The sequence below is a fragment of the Octopus bimaculoides genome, chromosome 3 (assembly GCF_046866305.1).
Source record: "Octopus bimaculoides isolate indiv1 chromosome 3, ASM4686630v1, whole genome shotgun sequence".
Taxonomy (NCBI): Eukaryota; Metazoa; Mollusca; class Cephalopoda; order Octopoda; family Octopodidae; genus Octopus; species Octopus bimaculoides.
In genome coordinates this window covers 69,340,425-69,362,336 of record NC_142930.1, presented here as the reverse complement: position 1 = coordinate 69,362,336, position 21,912 = coordinate 69,340,425, and the positions used below count along the sequence as shown (strand labels likewise).

General features: G+C 39.1%; 1 protein-coding gene across 3 annotated transcripts in view; it reads left to right on the top strand.

Moving 5' to 3' along the window:
• The window catches only part of LOC106880939 (rho GTPase-activating protein 44), a 225,981-nt gene that overhangs the window by 201,269 nt on the left and 2,800 nt on the right, over positions 1–21,912 (top strand). The window contains exon 19 of one of the 3 annotated variants that reach the window (XM_089349198.1): positions 16,116–16,213. The exons of the other annotated variants lie outside the window; for them this stretch is intronic. Coding sequence (XP_089205324.1) covers positions 16,116–16,213 — 98 coding nt within the window. The remainder of the gene's footprint in view (positions 1–16,115; positions 16,214–21,912) is intronic. 3 annotated transcript variants of the gene reach the window in all.

Below are 21,912 nucleotides of genomic sequence, written 5' to 3'. Positions count from 1 at the left end.
CTGATGACCTTGCTCTCATAGCGGAATTACTACCAGAACTAGAGAAGAAATTTCAGGTGTGGAAGCAAGGTTTAAAATCAAAGGGCCTTAGAGCCAATGTTACAAAAACCAAAGTCCTAGTAAGTAGGAAGGCTAACACATCACAAACCCCTTCAGGTAAATGGCCCTACTTGATTTGTAGAAAAGTTGTAGGTAGAAACTCCTTAAGATATACCCCCTGTAAGCTATGGATGCATAAGAGGTGCAGCAACATCAAAGGAAGGCTAACTAGGAAGATACTTTTGTGTTCGGCAGATGCACAGGAGCAATAAACACTGCAGATGCTCAGAAAACTGATTCCATCACATGCCAGGCGAAGAAACTAGAATTAGTTGATAGCTTCCGCTACCTAGGTGACCAAGTCTGTAGTGGGGGTAGATGCTCAGAGAACATTGCCACTAGAATAAGAATAGCCTGGGCAAAGTTTAGAAAGCTCCTACCCCTACTGGTGACAAAGGGCCTCTCGCTGAGAGTGAAAGATAGATTGTATAATTCATATGTGCAAACTGCCATGCTACACAGCAATGAAACATGAGCCATGACTGCTGAAGGCATGTGTAGGCTCAAAAAAAATGAAGCTAGTCTGATCTGCTGGATGTGTAATGTCAGTGTGCATACACTACAGAATGTAAACACCCTGAGAGAAATGTTGGACATAAGAAGCATCAGATGTGGTGTGCAAGAGAGACGACTGCACTGGTATGGTCATGTGCTGCGGATGGATGAGGACAACTGTGTCAAGAAGTATCACTCCCTAACAGTGGAAGGAACCCATGGAAGAGGGAGACCCAGGAAGACTTGGGATGAGGTGGTGAAGCATGACCTTTGAACGTTGGCCCTCACAGAGGCAATGACGAAAGACCGAGACCTCTGGAGATATGCTGTGATTGAGAAGACCCAGCAAGGAAAGTGAGATCACAACCACAGCCTACACCAGTCTCGCATAACCATCCCATTTAAAAAGTACCTTTGAGCCATCGGGTGACATGCCATGCTTGAGGAGACCTATTGAGTCAAGTAAATCAAAATCAAATCACATCTACGGAAACTATTCTTATTGAGTGACATGTCTCCTATTGTTTGAGTCTTGTGTAAACTTTTATTCTCTGGAACCAAGAATAATTCTTTTCAGGAGACATACTGTTTCAATTGTTAAATGACAAAACTGGTTGCTTAAAGAATTTCTCAACTGAGATTTGTAGCTGTTGTTCATATTGGAACTGGTAATCCTTGCTTGCTATGGAATATACTGTACTTACAATAAGGATATGTGCTTGGTTGTACATGACATACGTAAATGCTAAGTGTTTTATTTTAATTCTTATTGTGCTTGCTAACCATATGTTTGCAGTTATGCTGCTTTCATGAGAATGCCAAAGTTGTTGAGAAATGGATGAGGAACATCCATTTCTCAGAAAATAAAATAAACGGATAACAACCTAACAACTTTGGCTACCCCATAATCTCTGCTTGGCATTGTTCCACCCATTCCTTTCTAAATAGGGTTCTCCAACTCTTAGTTACTGCCATTCCCAGCCACATCCAAGATATGTATCTGCTGCACACCACTTTAACTCCATCTTTCTACCTATCTCTTCTACCCATACTCAGTCTCCATCTTCATCAACCTCCACAGTTCCTTCCCTTAGAGACTTCCGTTCACTTATACCATCTCCTTTTCTGTCTATTTTCTCAAAATCTTTGTTACCATTGATTAACTAACCCTCTTCCTTCCCACAGCTATTTCTTTTATAAGCCAACCAACTCCTACTCTTATCCTGACTTCACTGTTTCCCATCCCAGGCATTCTAAATCTTCCGTCCTCTCCACATAATTTCTATCCTACCTCTGTTATCATGATCATGATTTTGAAACCTAATCCTACCTGATGACTTTCCAATTTGTGTGTGAAGATTATGCCCAGACCATTGTTAATAATGCCCTCCTCTGCACCCATAATGTTAACCATATCTTCAAATTCACATCTTGCTCTTCCCCACTCTTGCTGGTTACCCTTCAAAAAGGAACTGGACATTCTCCTATCCATGATGCTGGATGACTCAGCATGAAGTACAGATGAGGGCAGTAGTGACAAACTCCCTCATACGCCAAATGACCCCACAACCAAGGGAAAAAGCACATGCAGGAGTGATGATATGAAATCCCATCACCCTGGAGAAATCAGCTAAAGAAGAATGATATGTCATGCTCCAGCATGACCACAGCTTCATGGCTGAAATGAATAGAATACATGTATGTGTGTGTGTACATACATACATATATATATATATATATCTTATCTTTTTACTTGTTTCAGTCATAAGACTGGCCATGCTGGGGCACCGCCTTGAAAAGCTTTTATTTGAATGTATTGACCCCCACTAATTTTTATAAGCCTGGTACTTATTGTATCAGTTACTTTTGTCAAACCGCTAAGTTATGGGGATGTAATCTCACTAGCATCACTTGTCAAGCATTGGTGGGGGACAAAGACACACATGCACACATATATATATATATACATATGATATGCTCCGTTGGATGTGTAATGTCAATGTGAATACCTGTCAGAGTGTAAGTATCTTGAGAGAAAAGTTGAACATTAGAAGCATCAGTTGTGGTGTGCAAGAGAGACGATTGCGCTGGTATGGACATGTGGTGAGAATGGATGAGGATAGCTGCGTGAAAAAGTGCCACACCCTAACAGTTGAGGGAACCCGTGGAAGAGGTAGGCCCAGGAAGACCTGGGCTGAGGTGGTGAGGCAAGACCTTTGTACATTGGGCCTCACCGAGGCGATGACTACTGACCGAGACCTTTGAAAATGTGCTGTGCGTGAGAAGACCCGGCAAGCCAAGTAAGATCGTTGCCAGTGCCCCTGGACTGGCTCTTGTGCGGGTGGCACATGAGATGCACCATTTTGAGCGTGGCCGTTGCCAGTACCGCCTGACTGGCTCCCGTAGGATTTTCGAGCGAGATCGTTGCCAGTGCCCCTGGACTGGCTTGTGCGGGTGGCACATAAAAGACACCATTTCAAGCGTGGCCGTTGCTAGTATCGCCTGACTGGCCTTCGTGCAGGTAACACGTAAAAGCACCTACTACACTCTCTGAGTGGTTGGCGTTAGGAAGGGCATCCAGCTGTAGAAACTGTGCCAAATTTAGATTGGAGCCTGGTGTTGCCATCCGGTTTCACCAGTCCTCAGTCAAGTCGTCCAACCCATGCTAGCATGGAAAGCGGACGTTAAACGATGATGATGATGATGATAGGCTTCTTTCAGTTTCCATCTACTAAATCCACTCACAAGGCTTTGTTTGACACTTGCCCAAGGTGCCACATAGTGGGACTGAATCCAGAATCATGGTTTGGAAGCAAGCTTTTTACTACACAGCCATGCTTGCACCTATACGAGGTCTGATCAACAAGTATGCAGACTCTTGCCTTAGTAACGAAGCTAAAGCAGACTGAGTGAAGCCACTTGACAAAAATTGACCTTGAACTCCACTGTGCGTGTACACTACATTTCAATGTTCTAGCTCATTCCAGCTGTTTACAGCAGTGCTTGGTAAGAAGGTGTGTAGCATGTGATCGTCGCATTGACCATAACAGAGAGAGTTGTCAAGGTGATACCTCCTCAGAGGCTTACACAAAGTCACAGAAAGTGTAAGGAGGAGTGTATAAGCTGCACACAAGTGTACAAGTGTTTCAGACATTATTTACATTATTTACATTTGACGGATATTTGTCCTCATCTTGTTTGTTGTTAACACAATGTTTCGGCTGATATACCCTCCAGCCTTCGTCAGGTGTCTTGGGGAAATTTCGAACCTGGGTTCTCATTCCTAACGATGTTACTATTGTTATATTATTATTATTATTACTATTATTATTCAGGTCGCTGCCGTGTATCGAACTCGGAATCTTGGGGTTAGTAGCCCGCGCTCTTAACCACTACGCCATATGCGTAGTGGTTAAGAGCGGTTAAGAGCGCGGGCTACTAACCCCAGGATTCCGAGTTCGATTCACGGCAGCGACCTGATTAATAATAGTAATAATAATAATAATATAATAATAGTAACATCTTTAGGAATGAGAACCCAGGTTCCAAAATTCCCCAAGACACATGACGAAGGCTGGAGGGTATATCAGCCGAAACGTTGTGTTAACAACAAACAAGATGAGGACAAATATCCGTCAAATGTAAATAATGTAAATAATTCCTCATCTCTTAAATATAGAACTGTATGTTTCAGACATTTCCAAGATGGCTGTAAAAATGTCGATATTGATGAATGTTCTGGAAGGTATGCAACCAGTAGAACTGAGAAAAACATCCTAGTGGTCTTCTTTATATATACATATACAATAATCCCTTGAGATCTCAGATATTTTTTCTGAATCTTTCTGATTCTTTTAATGTGCTTGCTTCCTGGTAATAAATAGATATTAATTAATATCTAATTTTTTACCCGAATGTTTTAATTTGATTAACCATAACCAAGTTCTCAAAGTGGATATATGCAACACAGAAACCATTTTTTGCAGAGATATTTCCGGAATTAGCACGCCAAAATGAAGACTTTTGAATCTTACCATTAAGTTGTAATTAGCAGAACCATACGTGCGTTTGCCACCAGTGGTGAACAACTTGTATAAGATTCTGAGAATTATACTTTCCTTACAGTTCATGCTGACAAGAAACAGATATTTTCAGTTAGAGAATATTGATTTCAAAACTATAGTACATGGATAATTTATATTTATGTAATTTTCACTGTCTTGCCCGCATACGTTTTGGTATTTCTCTGAATTCCATTTGAGAACAAGTAGGTCTTAGTAGACACATTACATGTGATCTTCTTCTAGCACATTAACAGTCCACCTAGTGGTCTTCTTTATATATACATATGTATATATATATGTATGTATGTAAGTATATATATATATATATATTCATGTATGTATATATATATATATATATTCATATATGTATATATATATGCATATATATTTGATTAATAAATTCAAAATAGGATAAAAATCTTTTACAAGAATTTTATCAGGAAGCTAGTGTGTAAAAATATTCATAAGGGAAATTTTTATTCCCAAGAATATAATTATTCGTTTATATTTATATAAGGGCATTACTACAGAATAATGCCACACACCAGACTTCTCAAATAAACACATTTTAGTACCAAATGCGAGGAAAAGCAACCCTCAAAAGAAACCAACCTTTTTTAAAAATAAACACAAAAAACTCAACTATGTATCGACCGATTTCACGATTACCAGAATGAAATCTAGTTTCCGCTCGTCAGCATAGTATAGTGCCAAATATATATATATAAATAAACAAAATCCTCACCTTACCAAAACGAACACCTTATGTATACAGTTAGGGACGGAATTCCCAAACCCTAAAACCCTAATCCTAACACCCTAGTGAAGATTGTGCAGGTGTTAATCTGAAAAATTACCATTTTTTTCACCAAATAATTGAACTACCTAGAAGGTTTATTGAGTAGCACAGCAATTTATGCTTCCGATTAACCTAGCAACAGTAAATGAAATTGAAGGCTGGTTATTGTGGAGGTCATTGTACTTTAATGATCATAGAACATATAAGTTTGCAAGCAATGCAAAGTAGAGCCATTGAAGTGTTTTGGGAGTAGATTATGGATAATGACTACAAAATATAGTGGTTTTACATGAAAACGAAATTTCTTGTCAGAAACAGCCACATAAATGGTGTAAGGAAATTAAAGGAAGACATTGAAACTTCCCCTCTGTGAGTTTATTTTATTAAACAGCAAAGGGAGCTATTTCTTCGGAGAGATAAGCTGACAAAAGCCCCTTTATTCTATCTTCCCATATAGCTTGCGCATAAACTAACAGCAAATGTTACATAAAGTTAAATTGGTATGGTGCTTTCTGAAAGATATGTATAGCTTTCACTAGTGGAAGCAAAACTTTTGTTTAAAGGTTGATTCTTTGGGATGAATATGTGATTGTTTAAAAAGTGCTAGAACGACAATGCTAAAACGTATTTGAAACAATGGACAACAGTTGAAATACCGTAACAGATGGGTAAATAAGCATCCTTAAAGTGAAACTGCGGTGTCAAAGGTAAACAAAGGTGTTAACAAATAGAAGAAAGGGAAGGGAGGGGAGCATTACTTTTCAAGTAACTCAGAATAGGTAAAGGTAAGCTTGCCAAAGTTTAATGCAGTTTAAATATGTAGATTAAAATAGTTTGGTATTGGATATTCATCATGTACAGTGCTCCTAGTCAATTAAATCACCATTGTAGGTGGACAGCGGAAATAGACAAAATCCTTTTACTTTTATTAAAAAGATTAAAAAAGTATGTAAGACCCTACATACAAAATAATTGTGTCCATTTATGTTCAATTATGCAGGAGCTCTGGGCAAAATGTTATAGTACGTGACTGTCGTTGGGACACAAGTAATGTGTGTGTAAAGTTTGATGAAAATCGGTTGAGAATTGTGGAAATGTATACATTAGTCATTATACACACACATATTGCGATTTATATGTGCAGATATACATATCCATATATACATATGAATACACATATGTATAGACATATATGCATATAATCATCATCATCATCATCATCATCGTTTAACGTCCGCTTTCCATGCTAGCATGGGTTGGACGATTTGACTGAGGACTGGTGAAACCAGATGGCTACACCAGGCTCCAATCTGATTTGGCAGAGGTTCTACAGCTGGATGCCCTTCCTAACGCCAAAAATGTGTATAAGTATATATATATGCATGTGCATATATGTGTGGATATATATATATATAGACAGAGAGCAGGCATGCCTCTGTGGTAAGAAGTTCACTTCTCAACCCCATGGTTCTAGATTCAATCCCACAGCATGCATTTTGGGCAAGTGCTTTCTACTATTGTCTCGGGCTGACCAAAATTTGTGAGTGGATTTCATAGACAGAAACTGAAAGAGTCCTGTCATATATTGGAGCCTGGTGTAGTCAAATCGTCCAACCCATGTTAGCATGGAAAGCAGACGTTAAACGACGATGATGATGATGATGATAATGATATATATATATATATATATATATATATATATATTTGAGTGTGTGTCTGACCCTCACCACCACTTGACAACCATTGTTAGTATATTTATGTACCTATAACATAGCAGTTCAGCCAAAGAATTTGTTAGTACTAGGCTTGAAATGAGTATTGACGTCAATTCATTGAAACAAAATTCTTCAAGGCAGTGCCCTAGCATGGTTGCAGTTAATGATTGAACAGTTAAAAGATGTATATATGTACATACATACATACATACATACATATATATATATACATGTATCTATTTCTGCGTGTAAGGGCGCATGGCCTAGTGGTTAGGGTGTTGTACTCACAGTCATATCACCTTGACACCTAACATGTGGTACACTGTGCACCTGTTTGGGCAATGTCGATTTGATGGCAGGAGTGAGCTAATGAACAGCACATACATTTGATCACAAGTCATTTGTATAGGTTGCTCAGCAAGAAATTGCAAAACTGTCTTTCTCGGACTACGAGAGACTACCATTATCATCATATATCTGTGAGTATATAAATATTTAAATATACATCATCATCATTATCATCATCATTTAATGTCCGGTGTACATGCTGGCATGGGTTGGATGGTTTGACCAGAGCTGTCAAGCTGGGGAGCTGCACCAGACTCCAGTCTGATTTGGAATGGTTTTCTACAGCTGGATGCCCTTCCTAATGCCAATCCCTGAGTGGGTAATGGGTGCTTTTACATGCCACTAGCACATGTACCATTTGCATGACACCAGTATCTGCTACAACTGCCATCGTGCTTGGCTTGATGGGTCATCTACTCAAGCATGACATAATGCCAAAGGTCTCAGTCATTGCTCCTATGAGGCCCAGCACTTGAAAGGGACTCAGCCACTTTGCCTCTGTGAGGCCCAACACTTGAAAGGTATTGTTTACATGCCATTGGCATGAGTGCCAGTTATGTGACACCAACATCAGCCATGATTACAATTTTGCTTGGCTTGACAGGTCTTCTCAAGCAAAGCATGTTGCCAAAGGTATCAGTCACTAGTCATTGCCTCTGTGAGGCTCAAAGTTCGAAGATCATGCTTCACCACTTCATCCCCTGTCTTCCTGGGTCTATCTTTACCACAAGCTCCCTCCACAGTTGGAGGTCAGTACTTCTTTATACAGCTGTCCTCATCCATACACATCACATGACCATACCAGTGCAGTTGTCTCTCTTGCAAATCACATCTGATGCCTCTTACACCTAACTTTTCTGTCAAGATGCTTACACTCTGTCAAACTCTTGCACATCCAGCGAAGTATACTGGCCTTATTTCTGTCCAGCCTATATATGTCCTCGGCTGTCACAGCTCATGTTTCACTGCCGTGTAGCATAGCTGTTCGCATACAGGTAACATACAATCTGCCTTTCATTCTGAGAGAGAGACCCTTTGTTGCCAGCAGAGGTAGGAGCTTTCTGAACTTTGCCTAGCTTAATGTTATTCTCACAGCTATCCTCTCAGAGCATCCACCTCTACTACTAACGTGGTCATCTAGATAATGGAAGTTATCTACTACCTCTGACTTGACCCCCTGACAGTTGATGGAGTCTATTTTCTGCACATTTTCAGCATTTATTGTACCTGTGCATCTTCCACATACAAAAGTTAGTTTTCCTGTTAATCTTCCTCTGATATTGCTGCACATTTTATGTGCCCAAAGCTTACACTGGGTGCATCTTATGGAGTTTCTACCTATGTCTTTTCTACAAATCAAACAGGACCATCTACCTGAAGAGATTTGTGATCTGTCTGCCTTCCTACTTACTAAGACTTTGGTTTTCGCTAGGTTAACTCTAAGGCCCTTCAATTCTAGACCTTGCTTCCATACCTGGAACTTCTCTAGTTCTGGTAGTGATTCATTAATAAGAGCAAGGTCTTCAGCATAGAGGATATCCCAGGGGCAGCCTGTCTTAAATTCCTCTGTTATTGCCTGGAAGACTATGATGAACAAGAGGGGGATGAGCAATGATCCTTGGTGAACCCCTACTTGTACCCTGAATTCTTTGCTGTGCTGATTGTCAATCATCACCTTACTAGTAGCATCCCTGTACATAGCTTGTACAGCTCTCACCAACCTCTCATCTATCCCTAGTTTCCACATTGACCACCAGATAATGAATCGGGGGACCCTGTCAAAAGCTTTCTCCATGTCAAGAAAGGCCAAGTGAGGTTTATCTTTGGCTGTATTTCTCTTGCAGCTGCCTTACCAGAAATATAGCATCAGTGGTGCTTCTGCCTGGCACACGAGCACACTGGATCTCATCTAGGCTAACCCTCTCCCTAATTAGTTGAGCTATGACCCTCTGTAACATTCATCACCTGATCCAACAATTTGATAATTCTGTAATTATTTCTAAGGCATCATCTTTACCTTTGTAGCAGTTGACTATGGTGCTGCTACACCAGTCATTGTGTATGACTCCTTTGTGAACCACCTGATTTACAATACAGGTAACTATGCCATAATCCACAATGCCAGATATTTTAAGCACCTCAGTGGTGATTCCTGCAGGACCAGGGACTTTCCCTGTCTTCATATCCTTAATTATTTTATCTACCAAGGTATTATCAATTTGGATAGCTGGTGTTATATGGACTGTTAGATATGTAATTCTATATATGGCGGACATGACTTTTGTTTATTCATAACGAACATTGGGTGAGTGCGTTCTTTGTATGTAATTGAATAATAAATGTAATAATTAAATTTGTATAACTCGTTGTGTTATCTCTACGAGTCTTCCGAGGGAAACATAACAGAGTTTATTGGCGTCACCGGTAGGATACATGCTTACTTTACCGTAAAATTATTCATCGTAATAACAATGGCTGAAAAACAGACAGTAGAACTTATTAAATTGTTTAGGGAACAAATGGACAAGCAAATGCAACAACATCAGAGAGATATGGACGCTCTGTTAAAACTGTTTGGTGCTCGACAAGTTGAAGGCGATTCTAGTGGCTATTTTTCAGCTGCTTCAACAACAGTGTCGATTCCACCATTTGCTGCATTTGATTCAGCGACAGAACTATGGCCTGATTACTGGTCAAGATTCCGTACGTTTGTGGCTGCTAATGCTGTACCTGAAAAACGCATGGCACAAGTGTTCCTGACCAATCAGACCGCTACTGTTTACAAGCAACTTGCTAATCTGGCTACCCAACAAAATTCGCCTAAAGATATCAACAACTTGATAATGGACGAAATCGTTGACTTCATGAAGGAACAGTTCGACCCAAAACTTTTCATTGTGAGAGAGCGTTTCAAGTTTTGGAGTGATATGCAGCGGAAGCCAGGCGAAACTCTCCAGGAGCTGGCAGCACGTATACGCCAGGATGCAGCTACCTGTGATTTTCCAGCGATCACCAACCCACAGGATGAAGCTCTGAGACAGAGATTCATATGTTCAGTCAATAATGAAGCGGTTCTGAAGGCGCTTTTTAAGATAAAAGACTCAGAACTAGATTTTGCCCGTGCTGTCCAAGTTGCCATTGAGACTGAAGACGCAGCAAAGGTTGCAAAAGAAACTGTATACGGTTCCAAAACCAAGCAGGTGTACAAGGTCCAGCAGAACAGGAATAAGAGTCCTCAAAAGAAACATCAGCAGTCTTATTCCACAAACCAGGAGAAATGCTACCGATGTGGAAAGGCCCACAAAGCAACAGACTGTCCTTTCAGGGAAACCAAATGTCATTTTTGTGACAAAAAGGGTCATTTGCAAGCGGTGTGTAGGAAAAAACAACATCAGCAACGCAATGGCCATTCACAAACTCCCGTGAAAAGAATCACAAAAGCTGAGCTAGTCAAGGCGATCCTAGGTGAAGTTTCCCGAGACACTCACAGTTTAATTGTGCCAGTAACAATCCAGAACAGACTGTTCACAATGGAATTGGACACTGCTACTACAGGCAATTTTGTTTCCTTGTCAGTCTGGAAACAACTTGGAAGACCAAAGCTGCAAGATGTCAAGCATCGCTATGAATCTGCCAGCAAGCACAACCTGCCTGTTCTAGGAACTTTCATGGGCCAAACCAAGGATCCAACAACTGGTAAGCAGGATCTTATACCTTACATAGTCACCAAGATCTCTGATCTTAATTTGCTGGGTCGGAATGCTATCCAGACTCTGGGAATTTCTGTGGACACTGCTCTAGGTTTGAAAAACATAGACAGCCAAGCCAAGAGTGAAGGGGCTGAAGTGATGTATCCAAAGACTTCAAGTGAGCCCTATGTTTCCCTGCAGCAAGATTGTCACAACATGTGTGATGAATTTCCAGATCTTTTCAAGCAAGAATTGGGATGTCTCAAGAACTTTGAACTGGAAGTGAAGTTCAAATCGGACACAACACCAGTCTTTCACAAGGCACGTCCGGTCCCATTTGCTCTTCGTGATGACCTGGCCAAAGGTTACGAAGAAGGCATCGCCAAGGGAATCTGGAAGCCTGTTCAATTCAATGAATACGGAACGCCAGTGGTACCGATTCGTAAAGCACACGCTTCAAGCAACCTGAAGCCCAAACTACGGATTTGTGGTGACTACTCTGTGGGAATTAATGACCAACTTGCTGATCACCGTCATCCAATGCCACTCCCTGCTGAACTGATGCAGAAACTCGGAGGTGGATTCAGATATACAAAGATAGACCTTGCTGATGCCTATAATCAGATCAAACTGGCTCCAGAAAGTCAACGCAGACTCGCACTCAGCACTCACCGTGGAGTACTCCTGCAACAACGACACCCTTTCGGAATCAAGTCAGCACCTGGTTACTTTCAGGAGATCATGGAAAACCTGACCCATGATCTACCTGGAGTGGCCGTCTTCCAGGATGACATGCTCGTCAGTGGGAAAGATACAAACAGTCACTTAAACAACCTAAAGTGTCTGCTCACACGTCTAAGCGACAATGGACTCAGATGTCGCCGTGAAAAGTGCCAGTTTGCACTACCCAGTGTAGAATACCTTGGACACATTTTGTCGACTGAAGGGATCACGAAGGGATCCAAGGTCAAAGCAGTCCTAAAGATGCCATCTCCAACGAACGAATCAAGCTTGAAATCTTTCCTAGGTTCAGTTCAGTTTATGGAAAGTTTATCCCAAACCTAGCCAGTATCGCAGAGCCACTCTATTGCCTTACAAAAAAGTCAACTATTTGGAAGTGGGGAGATGAGGAACAGTCAGTTTTTGATCACTTGAAAAATGTACTTTCATCAAGTCAAGTTCTGATACACTTCGATCCAAACAAAACTTTGGGATTGGCTTGCGACGCATCAAACGTTGGTATTGGAGCAGTCCTGTTTCACCGCTATCCTGATGGAAGCGAGCGCCCAATATCCAATATGTCCAAGACTCTCACTTCTGCACAGCGTAACTACAGTCAAATTCAAAAGGAAGCCCTAGCTATCATATTTGGCTTGCAGAAGTTTTACCAGTATTTGTACGGTCGTAAATTCGTACTCGTGACTGACCACAAGCCACTGACATCACTATTCACTTCTCGCTGCTAACAGACTAGCACGATGGGCCCTGTGGCTGAACCAGTTTGACTACACCATTGAATATCGGAAATCAGCAGATCATGGCAATGCTGATGCCCTCAGTCACTTGCCATTCGGTGATGACAACGACTTTGACAGAAAGGAAAATGGTGAAGACATAGACATGGTGTGTGCCATCAAAGCTCTTAGTATTCAAGTCCAACCTGTGGATGCTAATCTCCTCCGTCAAGAGTCAGGGAAAGATCCAGTGATATCTACAGTGATGCGCTACGTCCGTGAAGGCTGGCCACCAAAGAACATGGAGATCAATTACGAAGTCAACAAGTTCCGGAAGTTATCAAACTCACTTAGTATCTGTCATGGATGCCTTATACATGGATCTAGAGTTGTGATTCCACATAGCTTGCAGCCAAAGATCCTCAATCTTCTGCATCTTGGACACTTTGGCATGGAATGCATGAATCAACTAGCAAGAACCGCTGTTTATTGGCCTGGTATCGATGCGGCTATAGAGATAGCCAGTCGATGATGTGATTCGTGTAACGAACATCAAAGGCAGCCATCTAAGCCTCCAGTTCACCCATGGATGTTACCAGAAAAGCCGTGGAGTCGCTTACACCTAGACCACGCAATAAATTTTATGGGTAGAGATTGGCTGGTGATCACAGATGCTTATTCCAAGTACCCATGCATTCATCCTACTTCCTCCACGTCTTCCAAAACCACTTTAAATCTGCTTGAGGAAGACTTTGCGCACTTCGGATTTCCTCACACACTGGTCACCGATAATGCACCAACTTTTACGTCTGAGGAGTTCCAGAGCTGGTGCAAAGAACGCGGGATCACACACCTGACAGGGGCACCTTACCACCCAGCTACCAACGGAGCAGCGGAACGTTTGGTACAAACCTTCAAACAAGCTCTGAGGAAGTCTTCTCTTCCGCCGACACGAGCACTTCAAGAATTCTTGATGCAGTACCGGAGAACACCAACATCCTGTGGATTCTCTCCAAGTGAACTTTTGAATAACCGGCAGATACGAACAAGGATTGATTCTCTGCTGCCATCACCAACACACATTGCTCAAGGCAAACAGTCTAAGGAAGCACATAAGTCTCAGGTGACTCCAAGCTCGGCTGATGTCGCTAAAGTTACCAGGCAGTACAAGGCCGGAGATCCTGTGTATGCACTATACTATGGACCTCGCCGAGACAAAGATCCCCGATGGGTACCAGCAATCATTAAGAAGTCATTGGGTACTCGCTGCTTTAACGTGAAGGTCATACCTCATGGCTCGATGTGGAGACGACACTGGGAACAGCTGCGACCGCGGTACACAACTGAGGAAGACAATGAACCTGGTGATGCAGAAAACACTGTATTTGAATTTGCAACAGATCACCCGATGGAGATCTCGGAAACTGTGCCACTAACTCAAAGACAAACCAGACCCAAAACCATGTTACCCGTTCCAGAGTATGGACCAGACAACCCAAGACGGTCCAAGAGAACCCGTAAAACCCAAGAGAGACTTTGCTGTTGATACTTCTTGTGTAGCATCAATTTCAGTGGGGAGGTGTTATATGGACTGTTAGATATGTAATTCGTCTGACGTTCCGTGTGTCACCGAGGTTCGTCTGAGTTCATTGTTTCATTGTTGTTGTCTTGTGTGACTGTGGTAGTAAAATGTCATTGAGATATATATGGCGGACATGACTTTTGTTTATTCATAACGAACATTGGTTGAGTGCGTTCTTTGTATGTAATTGAATAAATGTAATAATTAAATTTGTATAACTCGTTGTGTTATCTCTACGAGTCTTCCGAGGGAAACATAACAGCTGGTCCCTCAGTTTGGTCAATATTTGGCAGGCTCTCTTCCTCCCATTCATTCTCAACATTCAGCAGTCTTTCAGAATGGCATTTCTGAGCCTCTTTCTTTGCAGAATCATTAAAAGTAAGTGCACCATCATCCATGCAGACACATTTCTCTCCTATGACATCATGATTTTCTCTCACACATTGTCTTGCAATCTGAAATACTTCAGTTCGTTGGTCCTCATGGCACTGAACATAAGAAAACTTCTTTTCTGCTTCTCTCTTGGCTAGATATACCTGTCTCCTAGCTTCCCTTCTGTCTATCTGATACAGTTCCCTGCTACCCCTTCTCTCCAGGCTTGTTTCTTTGCTCTAATGGCCCTGTCTACCGCATCATTCCACCACCATGTTACTCTAAGTCTGATTGGGAGTTTGCACCAGCTGCAGATTTGGTCTGTGGCACTCAGCAGGCTGTCCCACAGGAATTCCCAGTTGCCTTCTATGTTACAAGTCTGTAGCTCTCATTAAATTCCTCAATTATGATGTCCCTAAATCTCTGACCATATGAAGAGTCTTTAAACTTTCAAATCCTTCTTTTCCAGATTGGTCTGCTTCTTGGCATCCCTGGAGTCTAAAATCACTAATGTCTAGTCTATGTTGCAGGGTACATTCATCATCAGAGAGGGTCTTTCTACTTAAGAGTAACCATGCATCCCACTGTCTGGTGAGAATGTAATCGATCTGGCTAGCACAGTCACATGATTCATTGGTTATCAGCATGCCGGGTAAAATGCTTAGCAGTATTTCATCAGTCTTTATATTCTGAGTTCAAAGTCCGCCAAGGTTGACTTTGCCTTTCATCCTTTTGGGGTTGATAAATTAACAACCAGCTGCATTCCGGGGTCGATCTAATCAACTGGTCCCCTCCTCAAAAATTTTGGGCCTTATGCCTAGAGTAGAAAAGATGCCAGTACAATCATTTGTGGGAGACTTGACACAGAAACTATTTTTACACCAAAATGCATGTTGTCGCTGTAGCAAAACAGTGCAATATTTTAAAGCCAGCAGAGAGAAAAGTGCATTAGCTGATCTAATTACAGCATACACAAAGCTACTCACATCAATACACAAGGCCACCACAATTATAAACTTTACAAAAAGCACTCAAACCCTCTCTGAACATAATTATCTGCAAGATTCACCGGAAATCAATAATGGAAAAGATATTCAATGTGCTTTGTCCCCAAATTCATTCTAGAGAATATAAAATTTAAGAATTTTCTTGTTAAATATATATGCCTTACTCTTTTTGATATTAACCCAATTGAGACCATTCCTATTCTTATTAAACAAACCTCTTATTTTAAAAACTGGAGCTTTGTATAATAGAGATAGGAATGGTCTCAAGTGGCATCAAAATTTCATGTTAGTATACTTTCCAAACAATTTAATTATGAAGTTATTTCACTAAATTCTTTATTTCCAAAATTGAAACAAATTCAGTGTATATCAACAGAAATATGGTAAAAAAGATCGAATATATGCCAATAATGTTAAATGTATGCATGAAACATGTCCCAAGAAAGTTCCCATGCAATAAAGAACAAAATCACAAATGAATTATTAAACAGGTAACTCAATGAAAAAGAAAGAACCAGACACGGATATCACTTACAGAATAAAGTTCTTTGAAGAAGATAACCAATCAGCAAAAGAAGCAAGTCCTGTGGTAAGCTTCGGCACAAGTATCACCATTTTTGAAAAGAAACATCTTGCGTGCTTTAAGAAATAGACCTGTTTTGTAAAAGAAGTGAATTTCACAAAGTGTATGTGCGCATGTGTGTACCAACATCTTAAAGCACTCGAAGGATTTTCGTGTCATTTGACTGTGGCCATGCTGGAGCATCACAGTGTGTGTTTTCCACATAAAACCATTGGTATCAATGTTAATTTACAAATTGTGTGTGTGTATACGTGCCTCTGTGTGTGTGTGCATGTGTGTGTGTATGTATGTATGTATGTATGTGTATATATATATATATATATATATATATATATATAAATCCAAATATGAAAACAGAAAGAGCTTAGCACATCTTTAATGACTATTTACAATTGTTCTGGTACCACTCTGAATTTAATGCCATTGCATGCAAAAGTTCCATATGAAAAGTTACATAATATTTGTGGTTTTAAACAATAGAGTGGCACTTCATCAGACTTGTATCAAAAAGTGTGCTCTTGCATTATGCAGCAGTTGAGCATTGTATGTTGCTTACATTAGGAGGAAACAATAATTTTGACATAAGAATAAAAATGGTGAAAAAGCAGACAGAACCTAGACAATAGTAATACCAAATCAGATAAAGATAAAATTAGAAGAAAAGAAGCTGTGTGTGATGTGTTTTCAGGAACCTTTATTCTAAAACATAATAATTACACGTTCTCTTGAAATGTTATATGTGTTTGTGTGGGTGAGTGTATATGTGTGTAGGCATAACAGCAACGAAAAAGGACAATAACACAGAATGTTTTAATCCTATGACAAGTAAGTTGGTTGTAGGCATGACTCCTGAAAGAAAAAACATTCTTCAAAGGTTGTGAAACAAAATATTTCTAAATTCAAAATGGCAAAAGTGAAAGTAATGTCCCAAATACAAGGATTGTCTTATTACTGCATCTACATTTAATTTTTTTTATTTTATTTCTGTCAAATTATCCAAATTCCAGAAATATATTACCCATCTGTATGTTGTGAACGTATAAATTATCATATATATCCAAATCCCCCTGTAGTGCACAGATCGCTTCCTCTATCTACTGGGTTTCCTGCTGCTTTAGCTCTGCTTTTTTACAAACACTCTGAGACCATACTGGGTGTATAGTGACAGATGAGAAAACATGTGTGCATAAATATCAGAAAGCGAGGAGGCTACATGATAGTTTCCTAATTTGGGAAGATAGCATAGAGAGAAAGATGTTATTTTTCATTAAAAATGTTTTAACTAACACATACATATCTAAATAAAAGCCACACCTAAAATGATCAACATAAGCATGGCCTGTTCATGTACTCTCTCTCTCTCTCTCTCTCTCTCTCTCTCTCTCTCTCTCTCTCTCTCTCTCTCTCTCTCTCTCACACACACGCACGCAAAAGTTTGGTAATGGAAACAGGAAAATAGAACTCAAAGCATGAGTATATATACATCTTTTATGAATAATTGATGAAATTTACAGAAATGGAAATTAATTAGTTTCCAAACCACATAATGCTGATGAAATAAAAATGTATATAAACGTGCGCTGCATTATTCAGTAAAATGTCTGTGTAATTAGAAAAAAATGACAATGTATTCATAAGTTTACGGTTTGCCAATCATAAGCGTGTTTGAATGTCAGTTTACCAACTCTAAGAAATTACAAGAATGTTTGTATGTATAACAACAATAATGGATCATAACGAAGGACAAGTGTCTGAAGCATCAAGACCCTTTCCTTCTCCTTTCAAGCATTAGACTAACATCTTTGTAAAAATTTGTCCCTCTTGTATTTTCCTTATTTTTACTCATTTTCTGTGTGTGTGTAAATGTTTGTGAGAATATTTTTTTTATGTTGTAATAAAAACAATTTTATACTAAATTAAAATATTACTTAATAGTTGGGGTTGAGTACATATATATATATATGTTCTCTACCAAAAACATTATTATAACAACATAAAAACAAGCATATATATATATATATGTTCTCTACCAAAAACATTATTATAACAACATAAAAACAAGCATATATATATATATATATATATATATATATATCTATATATATATATATATATATATACACACACACACATACATACATTCTTTTGCTCTGTAACACATTTCAGTTCAAAGGCTGTGGCCATGTTGAAACACTGCCAGTGTTATCACCTTTTCAGTAGCCATTCATATGTAATTGGTTTTTGATGTAGGAGGGCGTTTGATATTGCTGCTCTCTTCTGACTTATTTGCTGTGGTGTAGGTTCATCTGAGACTTTGGACAGCAGGAGGTCAAGGTGTTTCTTGAAAACATCTACCTCTACTCCATGAAGATCTCTCAGATGTTTTGGTGAGCTATTAAATAGCTGTGGTATTAAAACCCCAAGCTATTGCAGTATGTGGTCCTTACACTAAGCAGGGTGGCAGTAACCTCTGAAACAGTGTAGTGACATCCAGTTCGGGGGCTGGTATAGCTTTCAATGTCAAAGTTTGGTGTCAACCCCTCCAGGATCTTCCATATGTATATCACTACATATCTCTCCCATCTTCACTCCAGGGAGTAGAGTCATAGCTCTTTCAGCCTCTCCCAGTAGCTCAGCTCTTCTACTGATGCAATCTTCCTGATGTAGCAACTGCCTCAAGTTTTGTTATTGATTTGACACTGTGGGGTGACTGCAATTGAGAGCAGTAGTCCAGATAGCTGAGAACAAATGTTCTCCATGGAACCTACATACTTTCCTGGTCCCTTGTTCTTAAAGTTTTCAGAATCCAACCAACAATTTGCCTGTGCATTGCTACCATATAGGTGATATGCACATGAACTGAAGCATTGTTGTTCATATCAATTCCAAGATCACGCATTCTACTTGACTCTGAGATTGCCACTCTTTTGGGTCCATACAAACATAATTTTCACTTTTAATTCTGATGTACCCACAAAATATTGCCCCATTTCCACACTGGTTATTGTCTATACAATGATAGTTATATACCAGAGGGTTTGGAAATACAAATTTAAGATGGGACAGAATTCAACATGGAGTATAACATCTTAATTTGCAAGATGAATCACAGCAAGTTTTATATAAATTAGTATATATTTAGTATGTATGTATATATGTATGTATGTATATATATATATATATATATATATATATATATATATTTACATATGTGCATATACATATATGTGTGTGTGTGTGTATATATATATATATATATATGTATATAATTGTTAAAGAGGACAACAAATGTTAAGGCAAGGCAAACATCTCAAGTCATATACATTATTATTATTGGAAAAAAATATATCCTTGAATATGGGATATTCCATCATGAGAGACAAATAGGGAAAATGAGAAGGGTATATATACCCTTTTCATTTTCCTTATTTGTCTTTGATGACGGAATATCCCATACTTGGGGATATCACAGAAACAGCTGTAAGACTGAATTTTTTTCCAATAATAATAACAATGAATATGACTTGAGATGTTTGCCTTGCCTTAACGCTTGTTGTTCTCTTTAACAATTATATATCTGCTGGATCAGAAATCTGCAATAGCTCCATAAATACTGTCTCGGCTATAACCTTGGAGCTCTAGTAATCCGTTACAACACTTACGTAGTGTACCTAATCATTTAGTTCACTTGTAAACTAAACCCCCATACTTTGTATATATATATGTGTGTGTGTATAAATGTCTATATATATGCATGTGTGTGTGTAATTATATATATCAATATGTATGTGTGTATGTATATATATACATGGTTGAACGAATGTCAGAAAATGTTTTGGTTTGGCTTAGAATGTCTGAGGTATTCTTCATTGAGATCACTCAACATTTTGAATGAGGCCCTGTTGTTTTTAACACACAAGTCTTTTTGAGAAGTTTCTCTGGAGCAAAATATTAGGGTTAGTGTCATTCCACATTTGTAAATACATTGTAGGCAACTACAGAAGTGTTCGCCCTCACTCTCGACTTTGTTTCTTTATAAATTTCTGAAAAATGCATATTTTAATGGTTTTTTTATTTATTTTTTTTTTTTTTACAAATATGTTTCAGGTAGTGTAGATTACAGTTATGTTGGAATTTGATGGGGGAAAGTATTTTTTTGTTAGGTTGGACTGATAATTCATACACTTCATCAAAATGTATGAGGAAGCAAAGTCAAAGTGAGGAGCCACGCATCTATAATTATGCCACATTATGTTATACACTCCTATTTGTGTGTGTGTGTGTGTGTGTGTGTGTGTGTGTGTGTGTAATGTGATGGTACATGACCTAGTGGGTAGGATATTACACTCACAATTACTAGATCATGATTTCAATTCCTAGACCGGGTGGTGCGTTGTGTTCTTAAGCAAAACACTTTATCTCACATTGCTCTGCAATCACTTTGACACCTGATGCATGGTACACTGTGCACCTGTTAAAACAATGTCAATTTGATGGAGAGAGTGAGCTATTGTGCAACATGAACATTTGTGCACCTCGTTTAGCAAAAGCTGAACATATATATATGTGTGTGTGTGTGTGTGTGTATATATATATATATATATATCAAGGGCGTATATTCTGAGTGTACTAGGTGTGCACTACACACCCATCGAAAATGGCAAATTCATTATAAATATTAACCTTAATCATTAATTTAATCATAAATCTTAATAGAAAACTTTTGTTATACCCTTGCTTGAAATTTGGTGGCCCACCTCACAGTACATTGTATCATAATATGGTACAGGGCATTTTGTAGGATAATGGAAGAAGGGCAAAAAATTAATGGCAAAGGCTGTGCAACAGCTTTGACAGTAGTTTTTAATGCTTCATGTATATATTGAGAAAATGTAAATTTACTTGAGTCTCTATGCTTAAAATAAAAAACGGGGGCCCTTCCAGATAAAGTACTTTGTCAGGAAGCACTCTCCTTGCCTTGCTTCATCTGATTACCACCAATTTCGAAGTCTACGGTCATCTTGGTAGACTGGTTCTCAAAATGCATGGAGTGGAAACTACCCTCTGTACATCTTTTCTCACCAAATGAAAGCAATTTTACACAAATGGTTTTAGAAAGCTTATAAATTATTGCAAAAAGGTCATCAATTGGTTATGATAATTATGTTAATGAATGAATTTTAATAAAATATGAAATTTAGAAAACTTTTCTTCTCACACAATACTTGGGCATTATTTATAGGATAACCTGAAATATTCTTTGACTGTGACAAACCTGAACAACATGATAAAATTATTGCTAATATAAGGTTTCAATTACCACGTGAAGAACAATACTTGCAAACTTTGCAATTTTATTGAAAAGAAATGAGCATAGCGGTGTAATTTTTCTTGTAGAAAGTTCTGCACTGTTGTGTCTACACAATGAAAATTGAAGGGCATGAAAATGTGAAAGTTGCATGCTACAAAGGCAGCAAAGTATAAGTTTTTGAAGTTTGACTGTTATTGGTAAATGTGTAATTCATGTTGTGTCATTGCTAGCTGTTAGAACTGTCAGTCGTTGTTGCTGGTTCTTCTGTAAAAAGCTGGTATGTGAGCTGTGAGCTATCAGTGACTAAGTGTACTTGATAAAAGGTCATAATTACTGATTGGTTATTGGAAATGGCTGACATTGAGCTGCTGCTGTTACTATAAGATTCTATGTC